This window comes from Girardinichthys multiradiatus, chromosome 4 (genome assembly GCF_021462225.1).
Source record: "Girardinichthys multiradiatus isolate DD_20200921_A chromosome 4, DD_fGirMul_XY1, whole genome shotgun sequence".
Taxonomy (NCBI): Eukaryota; Metazoa; Chordata; class Actinopteri; order Cyprinodontiformes; family Goodeidae; genus Girardinichthys; species Girardinichthys multiradiatus.
Genome location: NC_061797.1, coordinates 43,046,034 through 43,067,917, shown reverse-complemented (window position 1 = coordinate 43,067,917; position 21,884 = coordinate 43,046,034). Strand labels below are relative to the sequence as shown.

At 39.0% G+C, this 21,884-nt stretch overlaps 1 protein-coding gene across 3 annotated transcripts; it reads right to left on the bottom strand.

Annotated features, from left to right (window-relative positions):
• Positions 1–251: 251 nt before the first annotated feature.
• zdhhc13 (zinc finger DHHC-type palmitoyltransferase 13) lies at positions 252–21,570 on the bottom strand. 3 transcript variants are annotated; one of them, XM_047364089.1, is made up of 17 exons: positions 21,537–21,570; positions 10,891–11,111; positions 8,717–8,839; positions 8,004–8,081; positions 7,717–7,861; positions 7,558–7,622; positions 7,235–7,397; positions 6,582–6,707; positions 6,360–6,493; positions 6,159–6,259; positions 5,722–5,846; positions 5,556–5,618; positions 5,378–5,471; positions 2,342–2,425; positions 2,105–2,262; positions 1,788–1,885; positions 252–859 (listed from the first exon to the last, which is right to left on the bottom strand). In XM_047364089.1, exons 2-17 carry the CDS (start codon positions 11,097–11,099, stop codon positions 721–723), a joined length of 1,905 nt encoding a protein of 634 aa, XP_047220045.1. In that variant the 5' UTR covers positions 11,100–11,111; positions 21,537–21,570; the 3' UTR covers positions 252–720. The 3 variants fall into 3 exon arrangements, with proteins under 3 accessions (XP_047220045.1, XP_047220044.1, XP_047220046.1); XM_047364088.1 differs by lacking the exon at positions 21,537–21,570 and adding an exon at positions 13,586–13,690; XM_047364090.1 differs by lacking the exons at positions 252–859; positions 21,537–21,570 and adding exons at positions 875–1,252; positions 13,586–13,690.
• Positions 21,571–21,884: the final 314 nt, after the last annotated feature.

The window sequence follows — 21,884 nt, the reverse complement described above, 5'->3', positions numbered from 1 at the left end:
TGCAACCTGTCACAAATTTCCAACAGTAGATATCAAAAAAAGGTTTCGTGATTCTAAAGAGTTTTATTTAGCTGGTCTGAGGGCAAAATGACTAACTAACTGTTACTAGATGGCTTAAAATACAAGTGCAGACTGTGACAAAGCCATATTTTTCAAATTAAAGCAGTTATTTCATACAAAGGATCTTAAAATCCAACAATAAACACGAATTTAATCTAGTTTTCACCGTCATTAGTAAAAAAAATCCCCCACAATATATATTTTTTTATTATTAGGACCCAAGTAAAAGTGAGTTTTAAACAGTTAAAAAGACAGGCACAAGATTGCTTTATTGAAGTATATAATGGTGGTTATTTGTTATGAAACACATGCAGCTTTTACAAAAGTCATAAAACCAAACTGTTTAGACATACAAAGATTCTTGTTTTCCTCTTACTGGATGATAAAAAATAGGTTAATGTGTCCATAAAATCAGCACAAAATGTCCAGAACTATTTAGACCTTCAGGATTTCCCTTTTTTACTCACATTGGTCGAGTGTAAGGCAGCAGCAGACTGTACAAAGATCAGCCAAGTCAAACGATATCTACACCTTATTTTTCCAACCTCTACAGTCATTAAGTCTCTCTTTACAAGGAGCTCAAGGCAGGTAAAATAAATACATTCTGTGCTTTTGGTCCAGAAGCAGAATCCGACGCGGACGTGTGAGGAGGAGGTGAAGTCAGACCATGTTTGTTTGTTCAAACAGGTACTGGTCGCGTTGGGGCTGGAACTGGGCCGTCCAGTCGACGATGGCTGGCTTAAAGAGGCCGCAGCAGCGCAGCTGGAAGAACGACACCAGGTTCTGGACCACGCCCATGCTGCAGACCGACGGGTCAAACAGAGACCATCAGAGAGAGGAAAGGGGAAATGGTGAAATTCTTCTGAGGAGGCAAGCCTCTGATTTTCAGGTTGTTTGTGTTTAAAACCATCAGTTTAATAAGGAACCTGTGTCCTTATAGAAACAGGACTTTCAGAACCAAAACAAGTTCTAGAGTGGAGAAAACCTCCACCACTTCAGTGCTACAGACTAGCCTCGCACACATGTGGTTCTGGGATGTTTTCAGATGAATAAAAGACATTTATGGAAAGACTGCAGTATTTAGGAGAAATGGAGTATTTAGAAGAACGTTTTTTTGTTTGGACAACACCGTAAAAATGGAAAATTTAAATCTGAATCTCATGCGACCAAAACTAAAACCTCCAAGTTGAAGCTGAAAAAAAACACGTAAATGTAAAACATTTTTTATTTCTCATGTCCAAATATTCAAGCAGTAATATTAATGCTTCAAGGCATCTTATTTAAAAGTCAGAACAAGTAAATTCTGTTAGTTAGCTTTAAAAGAATCAAGAACATTTAGTTCTCACACCTACCTCAGTATTTCTTCCTTAGATTAATCCTTCTAGTTCAAGTATTTTACTACAGGGCTCAACAGCAACTAAAAACCTCTCATTAAAAATCCCAACAGAGGAACTAATACTCATCAGAGCTGACATACAGCTACAAAGTTCGTCTGTAAATTTTTGATTTTGAAAACCATCCTTGTTTTGGTCAATCACATTAACTTCTAGTAAAACAGTCAAGTTGTAACATGCAAAAGGTGAAAAAGTTCAGTTTAACATGAGACATAAATACACTGTAGATGAATTATTGCTATTTTCTTAACGCTTAAAACTCCATACCCTTCTATGCCTCCAGCATCAGTTTGATCCCACAGTAAAGCATGAACGCAATAGTACTGAACTCACTTGAACGGGTTCTGTCTCAGGGACACAGATTGTCTCATTCTTCTTCGCTGGAGCAACAGATTAGTTCTCTCTGCAGTGGTTAATCCCAGGAATGTAATCTGCCCCGAAAAAAAGAAAACATTAAACCTAATCTGAAGCCATCTACAGATAAATGTTAAGATTTCTTTTCTCGATTTATTTCTGGCTTGTCCAGGAAGTCCAATTTGTAGTTATCTTGTTATAGTTACATTAGTTGGAAAGATTTAGCCATATGGAGTTTCACCTCACTAATTAAAAGGTATTAGTGGGCCACAGAAACCCATCAACACAGCCGTCACCTGGTAAAGCTGCCCAATCAGGAACAAAGTGGACCAGCAGGTATGGTAGAAGGACAGCACAAAGATGGTCAACACCCAGGGAGAGCAGCTGACCGCTGCAGACAGGACGCCCCACAGGCCCTGATCCTCATAGTGCAACGAACAGTGGCTGGTCCAGTCTGAAAAGACATGCAGCATCATTTCTATTTATTACACAGATCTGAGGTTCTCTGGTCACACGTTTATTGAGTCACTCACATGTAAAACAACCGTAGAGCATCCAGCTCCCCATCAGCGAGAGGGAAAGGAGCAAAAGGACGAAATAGTGATGATTCCTCGCACCTGAAACATTATGAGGGACATTAAAGATAACAGTTCATGTTCAGCAGACAGAAAATGGTTTTTGTTTTTATTTACACAAATATTGAAAGAAAACAGTCTTCAATAATTAAGTTATAAAAAGTTCAATATTCAACATTTACATCAAATTGTGCATTTAACATTTTAGGACTGCATCTTATTGGGTCTTCAGATAAACAAACTATTTTATTTAAGCAGAACTTTCCATCGGGGCACGTTTACATCAGTTATGTTTTTAGTTGAAGCTGAAACTCAGGTTTTATTTTTCAAAACAAAAAACATAAAAGGTAAAACATTTTTTATTTCTCAGGTCCAAATATTCAAGCAGTAATATTAACGCTTCAAGGCATCTTATTTAAAAGTCAGAACAAGTAAATTGTCTGAACTGAGATTCTGCAAGTAAAATCCATGTTGATTGTGTTTTTTTACTGAGGTTTTACACATTTTCACTTCATACTAACATATACAAGTAAGAGAGTAAGGGGGGAAAGGTGGACAGATGAGGTGCTTTGCACCAAATAAAAAGAACAGCACATCTGATATTTCCATTGATGACCTTCAGAACCACAAATTCTGTTGCGTGCCACTTTTTTAAAAAGGTTCGTTTTCACAGAGTTGTTTTTGTCCTAAAAATCAAGCTAAATGTGAAGTTGTTTGATAACAGAAGAACCATTCTTCTGTCCAGCCGACACCACCATGCACCCAGAAAATGGTCTGAAAATATTAAATGGTTTCCAGTTTCAGTCTGCCTGTGTGGATGACTGGCTGTGCAGCGCTGGCGATTCCGGTCACAGCAATACAGGTCCTTCTCAAAATATTAGCATATTGTGATAAAGCTCATTATTTTCCATAATGTCATGATGAAAATTTAACATTCATATATTTTAGATTCATTGCACACTAACTGAAATATTTCAGGTCTTTTATTGTCTTAATACGGATGATTTTGGCATACAGCTCATGAAAACCCAAAATTCCTATCTCACAAAATTAGCATATCATTAAAAGGGTCTCTAAACGAGCTATGAACCTAATCATCTGAATCAACGAGTTAACTCTAAACACCTGCAAAAGATTCCTGAGGCCTTTAAAACTCCCAGCCTGGTTCATCACTCAAAACCCCAATCATGGGTAAGACTGCCGACCTGACTGCTGTCCAGAAGGCCACTATTGACACCCTCAAGCAAGAGGGTAAGACACAGAAAGAAATTTCTGAACGAATAGGCTGTTCCCAGAGTGCTGTATCAAGGCACCTCAGTGGGAAGTCTGTGGGAAGGAAAAAGTGTGGCAGAAAACGCTGCAAAACGAGAAGAGGTGACCGGACCCTGAGGAAGATTGTGGAGAAGGGCCGATTCCAGACCTTGGGGGACCTGCGGAAGCAGTGGACTGAGTCTGGAGTAGAAACATCCAGAGCCACCGTGCACAGGCGTGTGCAGGACATGGGCTACAGGTGCCGCATTCCCCAGGTCAAGCCACTTTTGAACCAGAAACAGTGGCAGAAGCGCCGGACCTGGGCTACAGAGAAGCAGCACTGGACTGTTGCTCAGTGGTCCAAAGTACTTTTTTCGGATGAAAGCAAATTCTGCATGTCATTCGGAAATCAAGGTGCCAGAGTCTGGAGGAAGACTGGGGAGAAGGAAATGCCAAAATGCCAGAAGTCCAGTGTCAAGTACCCACAGTCAGTGATGGTCTGGGGTGCCGTGTCAGCTGCTGGTGTTGGTCCACTGTGTTTTATTAAGGGCAGGATCAATGCAGCTAGCTATCAGGAGATTTTGGAGCACTTCATGCTTCCATCTGCTGAAAAGCTTTATGGAGATGAAGATTTCATTTTTCAGCACGACCTGGCACCTGCTCACAGTGCCAAAACCACTGGTAAATGGTTTACTGACCATGGTATCACTGTGCTCAATTGGCCTGCCAACTCTCCTGACCTGAACCCCATAGAGAATCTGTGGGATATTGTGAAGAGAACGTTGAGAGACTCAAGACCCAACACTCTGGATGAGCTAAAGGCCGCTATCGAAGCATCCTGGGCCTCCATAAGACCTCAGCAGTGCCACAGGCTGATTGCCTCCATGCCACGCCGCATTGAAGCAGTCATTTCTGCAAAAGGATTCCCGACCAAGTATTGAGTGTATAACTGTACATGATTATTTGAAGGTTGAAGTTTTTTGTATTAAAAACACTTTTCTTTTATTGGTCGGATGAAATATGCTAATTTTGTGAGATAGTAATTTTGGGTTTTCATGAGCTGTATGCCAAAATCATCCGTATTAAGACAATAAAAGACCTGAAATATTTCAGTTAGTGTGCAATGAATCTAAAATATATGAATGTTAAATTTTCATCATGACATTATGGAAAATAATGAACTTTGTCACAATATGCTAATATTTTGAGAAGGACCTGTACAAACGTCCCTGAGTGTTTCTATGGGCGCCCACATCCAAAGGCGGTTTCAGTTATTGATCAGCATGGTTTCAATTTTATTAAAATAATATTTTTGGAAAAAAATATTTCTGCGAGCAGATAATGATGCTCAGACAGACCTTCACACAAAAGTGAACTAATTTTAACACTGAGCCTTGGGAAGAAGCATCTTTAATTAGCAATTAAATAATTTAGAAAATTGAGATATAAAAGGTCTGTTTATATTTTAGAAACACAAAAAAATGTTATCATTTAAAAAAATAATCTGTTGGCACTTGGTTGGTTGGTTTGCAAACACATGTACCCGTCGGCAAAGACAACGGGTACGGGACAACTTTGTGTTTAAAGAAACATTGTTTAAACCCTGCGGATTTTTGCCTCTTTTCTAGAAATTGCATTTAACTTTATTTAAAATGTTTTGTGGCACATAAAACATGTTGCTGAATAATTTAAACCAATCAAATGTAAATTTGACTAAAATAACCTTCCCAAGTTCAGTCGTACCTATACAGGTGTTGGTCCATGCAGAGTGGTGGTCCTGCTTCGCCACGCATGCATCACAGCTGAAGCAGTGAACTGCTCTCACTGGTTTTCTTATCTGCAGAAATGGAAATGATTTTAGGTATTCACATTACCTCAATCGTTTCATAATGTTTGGAAGGTTTCCTGTGGAATAACTCACCATACAAGAAGTGCAAAATATTCTGGGGTCCAAACAGCCAGCCTCAGCTAGCACCACCACGTTCTGAAATCCCAAATACAAAGAAAACACGAGCCTCATCAAGCTGTGGAAACAGCTCTGTGTAAGACGGCTTTAACCGGATGACAAATCTCAAGACCTTACCCACCATTTTCCTCTGCTCTTCTGTGGCTTTGATGACGCCGGGGTCCGTCCTGCAGGTCCGGAGGAAGTAATAGAGAAGAGCGGTGGCGTTCAGAGTGAACAGCACCTGAACTGTTGCGCTAGGTAGATGTAGATTCAAGTTAAGAAACTTTAAAGAAGAAAGACAAACTCATTTCATTACACGTGAAGTTTTGAGAAATGAAGTGTTTACTCAGACAAGAAAAAGAATTCAGGATTGCATCGATGTTTCCTTTCAGTTTGAAAGGAAGGAAAAAGTTGGAACACTAATCAGTGAGTAGCTTACAGAGGGTGCTGCTTTAGGCATTAAAAATAACACAAAACATTAAAGCAGTCCCAGTCGGGGATTACTTCCTTTCAAACTAAAATGGCCAACGATAAAATGACCTTTTCAGGAATCGTCTTCTTGAATGTAAAGGATATCTGGGAGGAACCAGAAACACCAGGTGATGAGCATCCAGAACACTGAAGCCATCAACGCCGAAGGCATCAGAGAAGCCTGAAAGTCTGGGTTTGTGAAATTCCTGTTTTAATAGCAAAAAGTTCTGATTAAAGTTACATGAAAACTCTTGCATTTACATTTCAGTCTGTCAGGAGAAGATCTGAAGGCAAACAGGGTCTCACCTTGAGGCTAGGTTGCTCACTCCCATCACACAGGCCAACAGGATACTTTTAAGCAACCAGGACTCCGAGTTCATATCCAGTATTGCACCAACACATCCAAATATGCCAGTACTAAATAAGAACTGCATCAAAACCTTCAAAAATATCAGACAAAACGCAATTAGAGCAGTCCAAGTCGTTCTGATTTCTGCTCATGAAGGATCAGGAGTGTTAAATGTGAACCTTGTATCGGACAGCAACGCGTAGGCAACGGGAATTAGAGCGAATTCTCTCCTGTTTGATGACATTGAGCATGTGGATGAGCAGCGGGCTGTGCACCTGGTGGGCCAGGTCGATGGGTGTGTCACCCTGAGGAACAAACCATGAAGAAACAGCCAATTCAAAGGGGAACAGTTACGTGTTGCTTAAATTCAACTACTAGTCCTCATTTATTAAATGTATGTGGAGGGAAAAACAGGACAAAAGACACGGAGAAAAAGTTACGGTTCTTAAAACGGAAATATTTTTAGACGCATGGTGTACTTAGAACAATATTACTGTATTTATGATTAATTATTTGCAGATAATTTAAATAGTTCCAGATCATGACTAGCATGTAAGGAGATTTGAACTGACTTTTTACATAAAGTAGGCTGATTTCTTGTATGCAACTGTAGACTCGAAGACAAAAACGATATTTTTCAGGCAAAGTGATCAACACCTATTAGGCTGATTTTGTCTTCCTAGGCATGTCTTTATGGAGCTTTGACAAACTCCAGGTAAGAGAGGCAAACCTGGCACTCCAAACCCAAACCAGCGCAGGTTCTCTTCATTTGTCTCACAGAGATACAAACAGACTGAAACTCTTACTTATCTCTAAAATTTGCGAAACTTGCCTTGATGTTTTCAGCGTCCACGCTTGCTCCCGCCTCCAACAGGATGTGGGCGGCATCAACGTTCCCTGCAAGCACTGCGCAATGCAACGGCGTGTTCCTGTTAACTTTGTCCACAGCGCTAACCGAGGCGTTGTTTTTGATAAGAAAGTTTGTGGGCTCAGGTCTGAGGCAGAAAAACGGGAACTTTTATCATTTAACTATAAATACATCCAAGATACAGCCTTCTGTATATTTAAAGATATTTTTTCAGATACGTGTAGCCAGAAGAAGAGGAAAACCTCTTGAAGACTCTGCCATGTGAAACCTGTGGGAGAGGATCTTACCCAATAATCTTCTGGGCTGCTAACATGAGGGGTGTCTGACCGTTGCAGTCAGGCACATCCACTTCCTGAACATAACGAAACACCAAGAGGAAAAGAAGATATGAAAAAAACAGAAACGCCAGATTTCTGAGTGAAAGGTGATCCTGTATGGAGTCTGACCTCTCCCTTAGCCATAAGATAAGCTGCTATGGCCATGTGCTGGAAGAGGATGGCGAGGTGGAGTGAGCGGTAACCCTCTCCGTCTGTGATGGAGGGGTCTGCTCCATATCTCATCAACTGGATCACCATGGGGAGGTGGCCCTGTCTGTTCACACATATAAAACAAGCAAGCTTTGTACAAAGCCAATTTCTTATTTTATTACTAGGAAAATGTTGAATTTCCCAACTGATGACTGATCTGAATAAAAACAAGTTAAATTAGATCAATAAATCCATTATGCTCCAACCTAATGGCCCAGTGGAGTGGAGTAGAGTTGAGGTCTCCTCCCAGCTGGTCAACAATAGCCCCTTTGGACATATAGTACCTGAAAGACAACAATCAGTCGTTGGTTTCTTCTTAAATAAACTTGACCTGAAAATGTCAAAAAACTGAACTGGGCCTGGGACAGTGATTCTTTAACTGGGAGGTGCGCCTCCCAACGGTGGGGTACTGCTGTGATATGGGAGGGCCATGACCCCTCCAGATGTTAAATTTGATTTGTTTATCAGGCAGCTAGGGGAGACTGTTAACCAGTGAAATACAACAAGGTTAATTTAGTTTTATTTGTCCCTTTGTATTTGCTGACTGCTATAGTTTTTTAAAAACAGGGTTAATGTGACGCAACAACTATGTGACAAAATGTCAAACTCATTTTGTTTATAAAATATGTTTTGAAACGACACTTCTAAGTTAAAAAATGATGTTCACCTTAATGTTTTTATTTCTATAAAAGCTAAACTTGATCTGTTTTGTTCCAAAGTCTGAAAAGAAGAAGGTTAAGATGTAAAAGATAAGAAATATAAAAGACAAAGCAGTAAATTTGATCAATTATGATCTGAATACTGGTCACAGTGATGCTCTGTGAGCTAAAACCAAGTTCACCAAACAAGTTTCATGTTTCATGATCTAAACATGACAAAAAGGAAAAACTGAGGCAAAGATCAGTTCAAAAACTCTTACTTGACCAGCTCTGAACGGTTGTTGATTGCCGCCCAGTGCAGCAGAGTGACGTTCTCTTTGTCTGGCTGCCTGACGTCATATCCTGCTTCCACCAGCTCCTTACAGCGCTCAAGGATCCCAAATCTGAGAGGATGGAAAAACAGACTTAACACACTCTTTGCTAAAGTGAGGCTTTAGGATATAAGCTACTAAAAAATGCAGCTTATGGTGAAGAAAACGACAAGAAAACTAAAGAAGTTATTGATTAAATCCAGTGAGGTCAAAGTAAACGGTCGTCAGTGGATCAAGCTGGTAAAACAGGCTCTTTTTATCAGATTTAAGCAGTGAGAAAAAAAAATGGCTTCCTCTAACACATAATGAGGTAAACAGAACCAGGAGCACCTCCTGGGCTTCTTCTTCATGGTGCAGCAGCTGACTGATCAGACCTACAGATAAAATCAAGTATCTCCTACCTTCTTACCGTGATCTCACCCTTCAGGCTAAAAAGCTGCTGTATGCCTGCTGATCGAACACAGATTTCTGAATGCTGAGCAAGGCTACGGTTTAAATACCTGAGCATCTTTATAAAACATCTTAAAAACTTTGCATCTTTAAATATAATTGTTGGACAATAATCCCGAATCATCAGATTTTTTTCCAGTCCAAACAGTTTAAACATTTTCCAAAATTTACTGAGGTAAAACAACAACAGAACTGCAATCTTTTAATCACTACAAGTGATCCGTTTTCCTTTATTGAACGCTCTTCTATGCATTACAAACAAGGGATTTGGTTTTTAAAGCTAAAGCAAAACTGTTACAATAAAACAGATATAAAAACCATGAACTCCAAGTTTTCTTAAATATGTTAAAGAAAATTACAAATCATACACCTTAGTTACAGATGGGTCGTGTTTTTGTCCTTTGCCGTTTCTTTAGATCTCGGCTGTGTTCAGATTTGAATTAAAACTATTGTCACTTCTTTGATTTACACTAAATCAGTCATGATGTATACTGATAACCCGGGAGAACAGAGGAAAAGCAGCATGACGGTCTCATAATTGCGCTACTGAAAACACTTGAAACAGTTGTTTTGTGTTCTTCAATCAACTCCTAATCAGCAATCAGACTCGCATCTCAATTAGGATCAGACAGAAGTTCCACTGCACAAACCTTGGAAAATACAGGACATGCAAATATTGATTCTGTTCACACTAAGAATCAGGGGCTAAATGACTCAAACTGGAATTTACTTGCAAAACCAAACCAATTATTAGTTCAAAACCACCTGACTGGCTGTGGATCGGTGAAAATATAAAGCGTGGCAACGTTGGGAGCAAGCAGGAAGCTTGCTTGTTTATCAAGATCAACAATATTCTGACGATCTGAAAGTATTTTTAAAACAAATCATATATAGAGCTGCTGGACAGGACGTTTCATTCTATTTTTGCTTACATGTTATTACTACACTGCTGCGCTAAATAACCAATTACACCAGTATGCTTTGGCTCGGGTCTATTGCTTGCTGAAAGTGTCCCGGTGTTGTCGTATGTTGTGACAGAATAAAAACAATAAACCAGCTCGGAAAGATTTATTTCAAGAAGAAAACAACAGGTTGCGATATGAAAAAATGTGAGTTCAATAAATTCAATAAAAACTTGAACATAAGTTAACTTAAGATTTAATTTAACCATTACTTATTTGACTTTAGAAATTATATTTATATATATATATCGCATCTTTCTCAGAGGAGCCAATTCATTCCAACGTTCCCCATTTTTGTATTTTCATACTCAACAATACATAAAAATACGGCCCATTAATTTAAATTATTTGTAAGAATTTGGGTTTTTTGGGGATTATTTGCCTCCATAATTAATCAAATGACCTAACTACAAAGAGAACAAATTCTAGGTATGGGTTAAGTAGATGGGCATTAGGTAGTACGCTCACTGCTAAGAAAAGAAGTTCCATCTCACAAAAAAAAAAAAAAAAAAAAAAAAAAAAATCATCTTTCTCATACATTGTCATGATAGTTTTTAAAAATATGTTGCCTACTCTAAGCTTAAAGAAGATGTTTTAGGCTGTTAGGAAATGACACAAAACAGACCCTACAGAGGGAATACGACCACAGACACAGGCCTAGGTGGAGAGAGGAAAAACACTGTTAACATCTAAAGCTGACAGAACACTTACTGTGTTGCCTTCACAATGTCCCAGCTGCTGCTGTCATCCATCTGCGATCGTTTCTTCGGCTGCTGACTGATATCCATGACCGGATCTGCACCTTTTCCCATCTGTCCGTAAGCAGGCGAGTACATGTTGGTCATCCCACCAAAGGCTGCTGCTCTGGGCCCGTGACTGTGAGAAGGGCCCGAGTGGCTGTGTTGACAGCCGTCATGCATGTGACCGTGACCCTGAAGGCAAAATGAAAACTCACTGATCTGACCCAGGACGCCTCAAGTGGAAAGGAGACGGATCAAGTGATCCAAGAGATGGATGACAACATTTTCACTGTCTTTTTATTCACTACAGGTAGCGACTAAACAAAAAAACAAAAACTGTACAATATAGATAGAGGGCTACTATTTCTACTGCAGAATAAAACATATCTGCTGTACTCAATCAAACATATTTTCACAAGTTTGCCCTTTTCCCCAGTACACTACTGCTCACTGGGAGATTAACTGCAGGACAGATCACTTAACTTTCCGAACAAATACCTACAAAATGACTCAGTGTGTACAAGCTGAGAAGTTTAGCAATCTAACGAACCAAAGAAAGATAACACTGCGAGGGATTTGCAGGTATAGCTGACACTTTAGTTCAAGGCCACGCCTGTTAACTGAATTCTTTATGTTAACTTTAGAAAGAGGAGGTGTATCGATAAAAGCTCAACAGTTAAACTATTATGCATCAGCTAGTCTATAGAAAGGAAAACCTGAGTTTAACATTCGGAATAAATGAGTAAATGGGATTGTTGAGGGGAACTAAATCTTTATATCTTGAGCAATGTAACAGGTTTTCATGTCTCACTACAACCTGTAGGATAAAACAGTATATTTAAAAAAAATTTTTTAACAACAGAAGTGATTTTATGAACTTTTTCATTGGTGTTTATTCGCTTCAATTCTTTGTTTCTTGTGGAAATTTGTTTGAGCAAATATACATTTTCTGCAGATTAATTCAACATTTCTGTCTGTGTTGTGGGAGGTTTGGTTATCTGGGACTTCCACACATTTGTACTCTGACATTTTATGTTCCTGAAGGAGACAGTCAGCTAAGGTGGTTCAAGAATCATGGACACCTCCCTTTAGAGGATTTATGGGAACGTCTCACTCGGAGCAGACCCTGGGGAAAACCTAAAACCTGCGAGAGAAATTACATCCACCTTCTGGCATGAAAACACCTTAAGAACTCTCAGGAGGGGCTGGAAAGTCAGTCAGTCATTTTCTACCGCTTATTCCATAGTGGGTCGCGGGGGAGCTGGTGCCTATCTCCAGCAGTCTATGGGCGAGAGGCAGGGTACACCCTGGACAGGTCGCCAGTCCATCGCAGGGCAACACACAAACAACCACACACACTCCTAAGGGCAATTTAGAGTGCCCAATTAACCTAACAGGCATGTCTTTGGACTGTGGGAGGAAGCCGGAGTACCCGGTGAGAACCCACGCATGCACGGGGAGAACATGCAAACTCCATGCAGAAAGACCCCAGGCTGGGAATTGAACCCAGGAATATGGATGTCTGACATTCCCTCTGCAACCCAAATAATGGATAAACACAAGATACTTTTTATGTATATGTCATTAATACATCAATGGATTGGCCATAGATCAACATGTGGCTCTGACCAGTGATGAGCAGATTAAATATCAAAAATTACGATATTTTTGCATTAAAAACCGAAAACTCTGAACACACCGAAGATTCTTTAATGACTTTGTTTTGAGTTAATCGCCACTTTATCAGGGAATCTGGAGCGTATATATTTATACTGCCAATGTTTGTGACATTTATTTGTTAAACTAAAACTAAGTTTTCACTAATAATTTTGAATTTGTTATAGTCCTGAGAGAGACAATTGGAATCAGCATCAGCCAAAAAATAGCCTGGCCTTTCGATCTATATATGCATGTATGGGAATCTTCAAGCATTTCATATTTGGATTATGATTCAGAAGGTGAATTTAAACTGATTATTGTTGGCACACACGCCAAACACTGCTACAACCAACCCTCCTCTGTGCGTGTTGAAATGGGATGAATTTCCTGGAGGGGTTTGTTTTTAAAAAAAAAAAATTTGAAAATGTTAAAACTAACCGCGGCTGGTTGCTGCCATAATGTTCCTTAGAGAGAAAACTCTCCAACATATGGAAAAGCTTAAAGAGTGTCTGGCTGTAAACAAAAATCATTAGCTCAAGACATGTAGGTCAGACTGGTGATTTCTAAGGGGATTAAACTGGTAATAGGAGATGATACCCAGAGTAAATTGGGCAATGAAATGGTTAATCAGATCGAGTTGGCTGTCAGTTCATCGTCGTCGTGTCAATATCAAAGCAGAGACTTTTGCGTTTTCACCACAAGGAAACCAGCTAAATGTTCACAATCAGAGGGGGTTGGTTAGTTAAGTTGCTTAGTTCGGTTTCAGGTAACCAGGACTAGTTAAACTACACTAGGTATACCTGTTTCTGAATCAGTTTGAACAGGTTATTCCGCGTCATTGCAACTCACCACGGGCTAAAACTACACGGTAGCCTAGCTAATTAATGCTAACTTTCCGCTAAAATGTGGCCGCCTGAACAAAAATATGCAGATCACTTCTGACCCAAAAGAACTAAAATCCCACGACAGAATAATAAAAAGCAGCTAATAAAGCTAAAGCCACTTACATTACCGCCCTCATTCCAGTCCATCTCGGTGTGGAGGATCGAATCGAAAGCTCCTGCATTTGGAACATACATTCAACTTCCGCCGAGAGGTTTTCAAAATAAAACCTCTTCTACTTCTTCTTTTTCACTTTTCCTTGCGGTTGGCAAGTGTGTGCGGTACCGCCACCTTCTGAATTGGAGTGTAAATCACAACGATTACCCCATATTCGTCTAAAAGGTTTTGCCTTGATAATGGACAGAAGAAATGCTTTCCAACCAGATAATGATCAGACTTTAACCAAAGTAACTCAACTAAATTAAATTGTAGTTTCTTATCCAGAAAATTATTTAGAAGAATATCTGTTTCTCTGTGATATCTTTGCTAAAATAAAATGACAATGCTAAACTGTCTCTTGTGATTAACATCTGAGATCTAATGCAGCAAAGTTAACCCAGTTAGTTGTTGATATTCCACCTTGTTATTCTCACCTCTTGCACTTTATTCCTACCAATCTTTGCAGCTACAAAAATCTGAAACTGATCACTTTCCCTGCAGACTCTCCAACCAACCCTGCCTGCTAAGCTCTAAGCGACAATTGTGAGATTGAGAGCTGATTCGGACCCTTGTGATATATTTCACATTGTACATGTCCCTTCATTTGGACATACTAACTCCCTTTCATCCAATATCTGTTCTAAAATATTACCATTTACATCATTTCTGTGTGCATTAAAATCCCCACAACAAATAATTCCCTCGACTGGTCTAGCAATGATTCTAACTCTAATTCTTTTTCTAGTTTCCTACATGGATTCTAGAAATCTTTGTCTTTAGGTTGCATATTCTTGAATTATGAAGTCTAACTGAGGTTTAAGCCATGTTTCTTGAAGGCAAACAATGTCTAGCTTCTCTTCTAACCCTTTAAAATAACATGGTAAACTCTTGGCCTTTTACTAATAAACTTCTAGTGTTCCACTGGCGCACTAGCATTCAATAAGATTGTGCTGGACTCCGACCAGACTAGTCTACAGATTTGTCTACAGGAATCCGATGCATTGATGCATTTGGCCAGGAGATGGTGCTACTACATCTGCTACTAAGGGCCTTCCCTGCAGTGGTAAGTCTACTCTTTCATCACTTTTGTACATTTGTACAGCCTCAGCATATGTGACTTTCTGCTCTGTTCTTATCTATTGGATATCTAATGCTTTCTTTCTAGGATCACACCATCCGTAAGTAGCTGTATCTCCCTCACAACTGTAGCACATCACCTTAGCATTCATACCACAATGACCGTAGGCATGATCTCCACTACATCGCTGCTTGCCTTTACGTATATTAGCAGTGTGTCTATAACGCTGACATTTGTAGCATCTGATAGGTTGGGGAGCATACTCTCACACATTGAAGCTCATATACCCTCCATCACCTTATCTGGAGGAACTTCTCCATTAAATGTTAACAGAACATACTCGCTGTTAACTTTTACCCCATAATCACAGATAGCTTGGAGACACCTAATCCCCACAGTGTTGCCTCCTTTCAGATGCTGTTTTAGCTCATCAAATTTTTCTTCAATGGGGATCCTTAAAATCACTCTCCCCAAAAGACTGTCTGGTCACCAATCATTTTCTTCTCTGCTATCACCTTTTTACATACAGCTTGAAGCTTCATTGCTTTGTTTTCTGCTCAAGAAGGAGACATCTGTCCCATAATACTTTGGCCATTTCTATTTCTTCAATCGCATTTCTCAAAGCCATGGTCAGAGATACTGGACTAACAGTCTTGATATTGTTGCATTCCTCGAATTTGAATATAATTTTAAATTATTCCCTCATCATCAACCTCTTCTTAACATATGTCCTTTGTAAATCAACATCTTCTAACACTCTCTTACTTCCCAACATTTGACTGTACGCCCTGCCCTGTCTCCCCTTCCCCCACTTTTTCTTGCACTCACAGGTGTCCAAATCATGCCAGTTTCGTCCTCATCAGATAAATCACCACCCTTACTACCCATTCTGGTTCACTCCACCAAGTCCAACAAAACAAGAATTTGAATTTTGCTCCTCCCTGCAGTCTCATGCAGTTCCAAACAGAACTCCATTCTTCCGAATACCTTCTGGATACCCGAAAAAAAGACAACTTATAATTTTTGATCGTGGTCCTTTTTTTAAGGACTACAATTTTTTTTTACATTTTTACGTTTTAAAATAAAGATAGACATAAAAGTTTAGCAAAAAAATCTATGCAATGTTGATACTTGTGCTAAAAATGTATTATTATAACTATAATTAAAAACATTAGGTGGTCCTTCATCATTTTTATCCAAAGTTAATATAACCCATTGTGGAAGGTCTAACCTTTTAAGGACTTTAGCACTGACACATGAATTCATTGTGATCCATATTGAGACCAAATTCCAATTCTGGAATCTACAGATGTAAAGGACTTATTATCTTCTAATCTTCTAATGCTTACATCCTTCTTTATGCTTCTGCCTCTTAAACTTTGGCACTGAGCCGCTCACTTTTAAAAATACAGATGTATTGGAAGATGCGCACTATTTTGCTGCGAAAATAAATGAAAGAACCCAGGTTTTCTCAAGACATACAAGCTGGCCTGTCTCTTTTGTTCACATTCTGCCTGATATCTCCCAAAGAAAAGAAGCATTTTAACAGTCAGTCAGTCAGTCAGTCATTTTCTACCGCTTATTCCATAGTGGGTCATGGGGAAGCTGGTGCCTATCTCCAGCAGTCTATGGGCGAGAGGCAGGGTACACCCTGGACAGGTTGCCAGTCCATCGCAGGGCAACACACAAACAACTATGCACACACTCATACATACACCTAAGGGCAATTTAGAGTTACCAATTAACCTAACAGATTTTAACAGATTTCCTAAATATAAACAAGGCAAATGTTAGAATAATCTATTCATCTTCTATGCCCGCTTCTCCCCGCACATGGTCACGGGACAGCTGGTGCTTATTTCCAGCAGTCTACGGGTAAGAGGCAGGGAACACCCAGTCCATCACAGAGTAACACAGCACAAAAAACCATGCCTACAACCATTTACACATAAGGGTAATTAAGGGACCCTAATTGATATATCAGTCATGTTTTTGGACTGATCAGTCATGTGACCCTAACTATAGCTGTGGTATGGAAACATTTGCATACAAACCAATTAAACAGGGACTTAACCAACAGCCTCACTATCATAATATTACCATAAAGGACGTTCTTTTATTCTCTAGAAACAGTCATAGCTAAACAAGCCATTACGATTATTTTATAATCCTCCCCACTTAGTGTTTCATGATCCACATTTGGCTTCTGACCCCAACCTTGGAAACTACTGTTGTAATCTGTGTGTTAATAACATGTAATCCAGTGTTTCACGAAAATATTGGTTTGCTGGCTTTTTGTGTTTTACTTTGAATTTGACACGTTGCAGCTGTCGACGGTATAATTTAAAATCTTGCATCTTATTTTGAAAGGTGAAGTATGAATTTCCGTTCTTCTTCCTGCTTCCATAACATGCAACATTAGTCTTCATTTTGCGTGCGTTTTACTGCTACCGGCAGACCTCTGCAGCTGCTATCTACACCATTCAGAAGTAGACATGAATACAGCGAACATGCACACGCGTGTGATATAAAATCGGGTTCGGTTTGGAAAACAGGAAACATTGAACCTTATAATAACAATCATAAAATAACTGCAACTTTGAGAAAGTCTGAGCATAACTTTTAACTGATAGATACTGCTTTGGTATTGCAAAATGGAACACTATAATTCAGAAAAAAGTTATGCTTTCATACGACAGTGAAACTGACCAGTGAAAGTAATAATAAAAAAATAAAAATAAAAAAGTAAACAAATTTTAATAATTGTTTAAAAGTAACCCCCCAAAATAAAAATAATTAAATAACTGTGACTAGTTAAATAATATACAACAGATAGAAATAATTGAGCAAGGAAATTGTATAACTAATATTATTTCATTAAAAATATATATATATATATTGCAATTAGCATAAACTACTACACTTCAATCAGAGCAACTCATGCAGGGTCTCCTAACTCTGGAGTCTTAAGTTAAACATCAAGACCATCTCTGTCTTAATCTCTAGCTGCTCTGCGTGCGTTACGATGCTCTTGCAGGGGAAGAGGTTTTCATCTCCACCTTACAAACTGTGATGGAGCTAAATATGGACCGAAACATGCACCTGAAGTGACTGTCTCCATGGAGCTGTTGTTTTTTTTCAAAGACAAGCACAGGGATAAAAACACCCCCGGCCTGCTGAACACAGCTGGATTACATTTACATTTTACTTTATTTATCTCCTGTTGCAGCTTCTACTTAGTTATACTAATCTAGAATTAAAAGCCATCTTTATTCGTATCTAAAATGTAATCAAATGAAATGTTTAGGATTGTTAATTCGATTGGGTGAAGACACAACTCTCCAGGACTGACAGCCATCATTTACTTATTTCTGTCTCAGTGCTTCATGTCAAAACTCTTCTTGTTCTCTTTGAATAAAGAGAACAAAACATCTTGACCCAGTAAAAAAATGCAATCAATCAAAAACACTCGGTGTTGCATTTAAATTGGCATGTTTAAATGGGAAAACCAACACTAATTTTAAATGGAACTCTGCCTCTTGCACTTTCAAAAGATAACAAATAGATGGCGCTACTGGCTAATCTTTCATCAGAACATGTTCAGTCTCATTTGCTAAAGATGAATTTGTTTTATGTGAAAAATCGAAAAGATATAATCAAGCACATTCATATTTTGAGTTGCTTTCAGACAGAAAACCGATCAAATATTTGAAAGTTGTATTTTTTCATATTTGAAAAGGTTTGATGAAACTAGTATGTGAAATCTCCCTCAGTTTCCCCAATCATCGTAGAAATATCCCTTTTCTTGTTTGCTCTGACCTTTAAATGCCTTCTTCATTCTAAACATCCACAACCTGCAACTGCAGAATAAAATATTTACTCTTAATCACTACCAGAGCATCAGTTGGAGCATCACATGAGGTCACATCAAGCATGGCGCTTGAGGGTTTTACTTTACCTTGAAAAAGTTTTCCTAACTTCTGAACTGTTTTGTATTTTGTCCCATTACAACCATGGATGGATTTTTATGTCATAGATCACATCTCTACCAGCTTTGTCCACATTAAGACTAAACATCTTGACAATTTTCCTTTGCAAAATAGCTCTAGGCTGAGGGCAGATAAAAAAAAAATTACTCCTCTGACTTTTCTTTGACTTTTCTGTACTATTGTCCAGGTGGTAGCACCATTACCTTGCAGCAAGAGGGTTCTGGGTTTGAATCCTGGCCTGGGATCTTTCTGCATTGAGTTTGCACGTTCTTCCTGTGCATGCGTGAGTTCTATTAAGTTAATTTGTCTCTCTAAATTGCCTGTAGGTGTAAATGGATGTGTGTCTCTGTCTTGCTCTTTGATGGACTGGCAACCTGTCCAATATGTACCCTCCTCTCGCCCAATGACCTCTGGAGACAGGCACTAGCTCCCCGGGACCCTACACCAATAAGCGGATATAGACAATGGATGCTTCTTTGTGCTGGTCTAATACATAGAATCCCACTGAAATACATTGAAGTTTGTCATTGTGACTTAACATATCATTAGCCTCATAGCATAATTGCCCAAGTCACATTTTGGCTTACTGCTACAATATCAATAAAAAATATAATGTGCTTGCTAAAAGATTTGAAAACGTTCAACTGTGACTTAGGCAATTATGCTATGAGGCTAACGATGTCCTTCCTTACTTACGATGTCCCTCCTTCCTCCCTTACTGTGCTCCCTCCTTCCTCCCTCAATTCCTGCTTAGCAGAAATAAAATCTTGGTTCACATCGAACTTTCTCAAATTAAACAGTGATAAAACTGAGTTTCTACTCATTGGCACTAAATCAATTCTCTCTAAAGTCAATAACTTTTCTCTCAGTTTTGACAGTTCTGTGGTCTCTCAAACCCCTCAGGTCAAAAGTCTGGGTGTCATTCTGGACAGCACTGTGTCTTTTAATTCTCATATTAATAATATTACCCGGTGTGCACCTTCGTAACATTAACCGACTTCGTCCATCTCTTTCCCTGCACTCTGCTTCCATCGTGGTTCACAGTCTGGTCATTTCTCGGATCGATTACTGTAATTCTCTTCTCATTGGTCTGCCTCTAAAATCAATCCGTAAACTTCAACTGGTTCAAGACTCTGCTGCTCGCATCGTTACTAAAACGGCCTCATTTCATCACATTTCTCCAGTTCTACAGCAACTTCACTGGCTTCCTGTTTCATTTAGAATTCAATTCAAAATCCTGCTGTACACATTCAAGACAATTCATAACCTCGCCCCTCCTTATCTGTCCGATCTTCTACACATCACCACCTATTCACGTTCCCTTCGTTCTTCCTCTTCCATCCAACTCAGTTTGCCCTTTGTCAGACTCAGTACCATGGGGAAAATAGCCTTATTTTATTCGTTTCCCCAATGTTTTAATTGTGTTTTTAATGTTGTAAAGTGTCCTTGGGTGTTTTGAAAGGCGCTGTCAAATAAAATGCATTATTATTATTAAAGATTTCCAGGGGCAGGATGACTGTTGCAGGGTTCTGTATATGAGTGCCAAAATAAAGCTACCGAGTAAAATGTGAAAATAAACATGTTGTTGATGTCTCACAGGATTTCTTAGACGTTCTACTTTAGAGAGACGAGATCCTTGTAGTTTAACCCTGACTTTGACCTTCTGTAACAAACTGCAGACAGCATGGGAATTAGTTTGTTTCCTATTAATTAATTAAACATAATTTGTTAATTAAATTTTTTGTCCACCGAGGCATGCTGCTGATAATTAAAAGAATTTCTGCCCTGTTTCATTTTAACACTTAACTATTTTGCAGGTAATGTGCACAATCATATATATATTTTAATTTAGCTTGTGAGCACATGTCAGATCTTTATTCCTGCATGTTACTGAATATAAGTAATTGAGCTGTCGGTAGGAAGTCATAAAAACAAGGAGGAGTAAAGGTCAACAGGACTTTATCATTTGCAGGAGGCGTAAAACGAGAGGCAAAGCAAAAATGAATTTGAAATTTTACAACAGGACACACAGTAACACCTATGAGGACTTTATCTTTGTTGTGAGCTGATGTTCTTCAGCGAGGAGAGCCTGGGGTCAAAGGAAATAGAGCCATTCAGGAAGCTGGGCCTTCCAGAAAAAGCATGTAGAGGATGTCTGTTTGAGCACTGATAGAGCGAAGGAGTGGGCTCTGCTCCTGGTAAAGCCTTTGTGCTGTTTGATAACTCTGATATTGTGTGAAACACTAATAACTCCAGTTAATGGTGTTTTATTAAAAGCTCAAAGTTAACACTGATTCCTTTATGTTTTGAAATGAAGCAGTCAGACTTTCTTACAATGGTTTCAAAGAGGTTTTTATCAAAACTCCTGCAGGCTTCATAATGTTATTTGGACTTTGGCTGCTTTTTCACTCAATTTTAGTCCAGCACCGACAATTTTCAGAAAAATTCAGACATAGAAAGGATACTCAACTGAAAGGATTAACAATTTGTGTTTACACAATATAGATAGCTAACTTCCGGTTTTAAATTGAATGCTGTTCCCCTTTTGCCCGTCACAGGGAACGCTAGAGCAGCGGGATTCCCAAAGCTACAGTTGAACCCAGGTATTTACATATACTCAATAAAAAAGACGCATTACTTTTTTGCCCCCCATTCTGACGTTAAATTAGACTAAACATTCCTGTTTTACATTAGTTATCAACATTATTGCTGGAATAATGTGAGAATTGGAAGAAAGTTTTTATTATTTTCTTTAAACATGATGATGTCATGGCTTTGAAGGCTCATATTTTGAGTTAACTCATTGAAAGTCAATTTTTAACTCACAATATGAGTTAAATGAGAGCTCACCTGGATGTGTTTTATGGCAACACCATACCTTGGTCTACTTCCCACACCAACCACATGCTTGTAAAGCAGGGATCTCAAACCCCAATTTCTAGCTTCAACACACCTGAATCAAATAAATAGATCATTAACAGGAGTCTGTGGATCTGGCATGCAGGCTGAAGATGTAATTCAACCGTTTAATGGAGGTGTGTAAGGCCAGAAACACATCTAAAAACTACAGGACACCAGCAGAGATGGAGACCTCTGATCTAAAGTTACTAGCCACTCTGAGGACGGGAGACCTATCCCAGGTGTTCCCTAATTCGCCCCCAAAGACTGCTGTGTCTCATAACGGCATTAAATAAATAG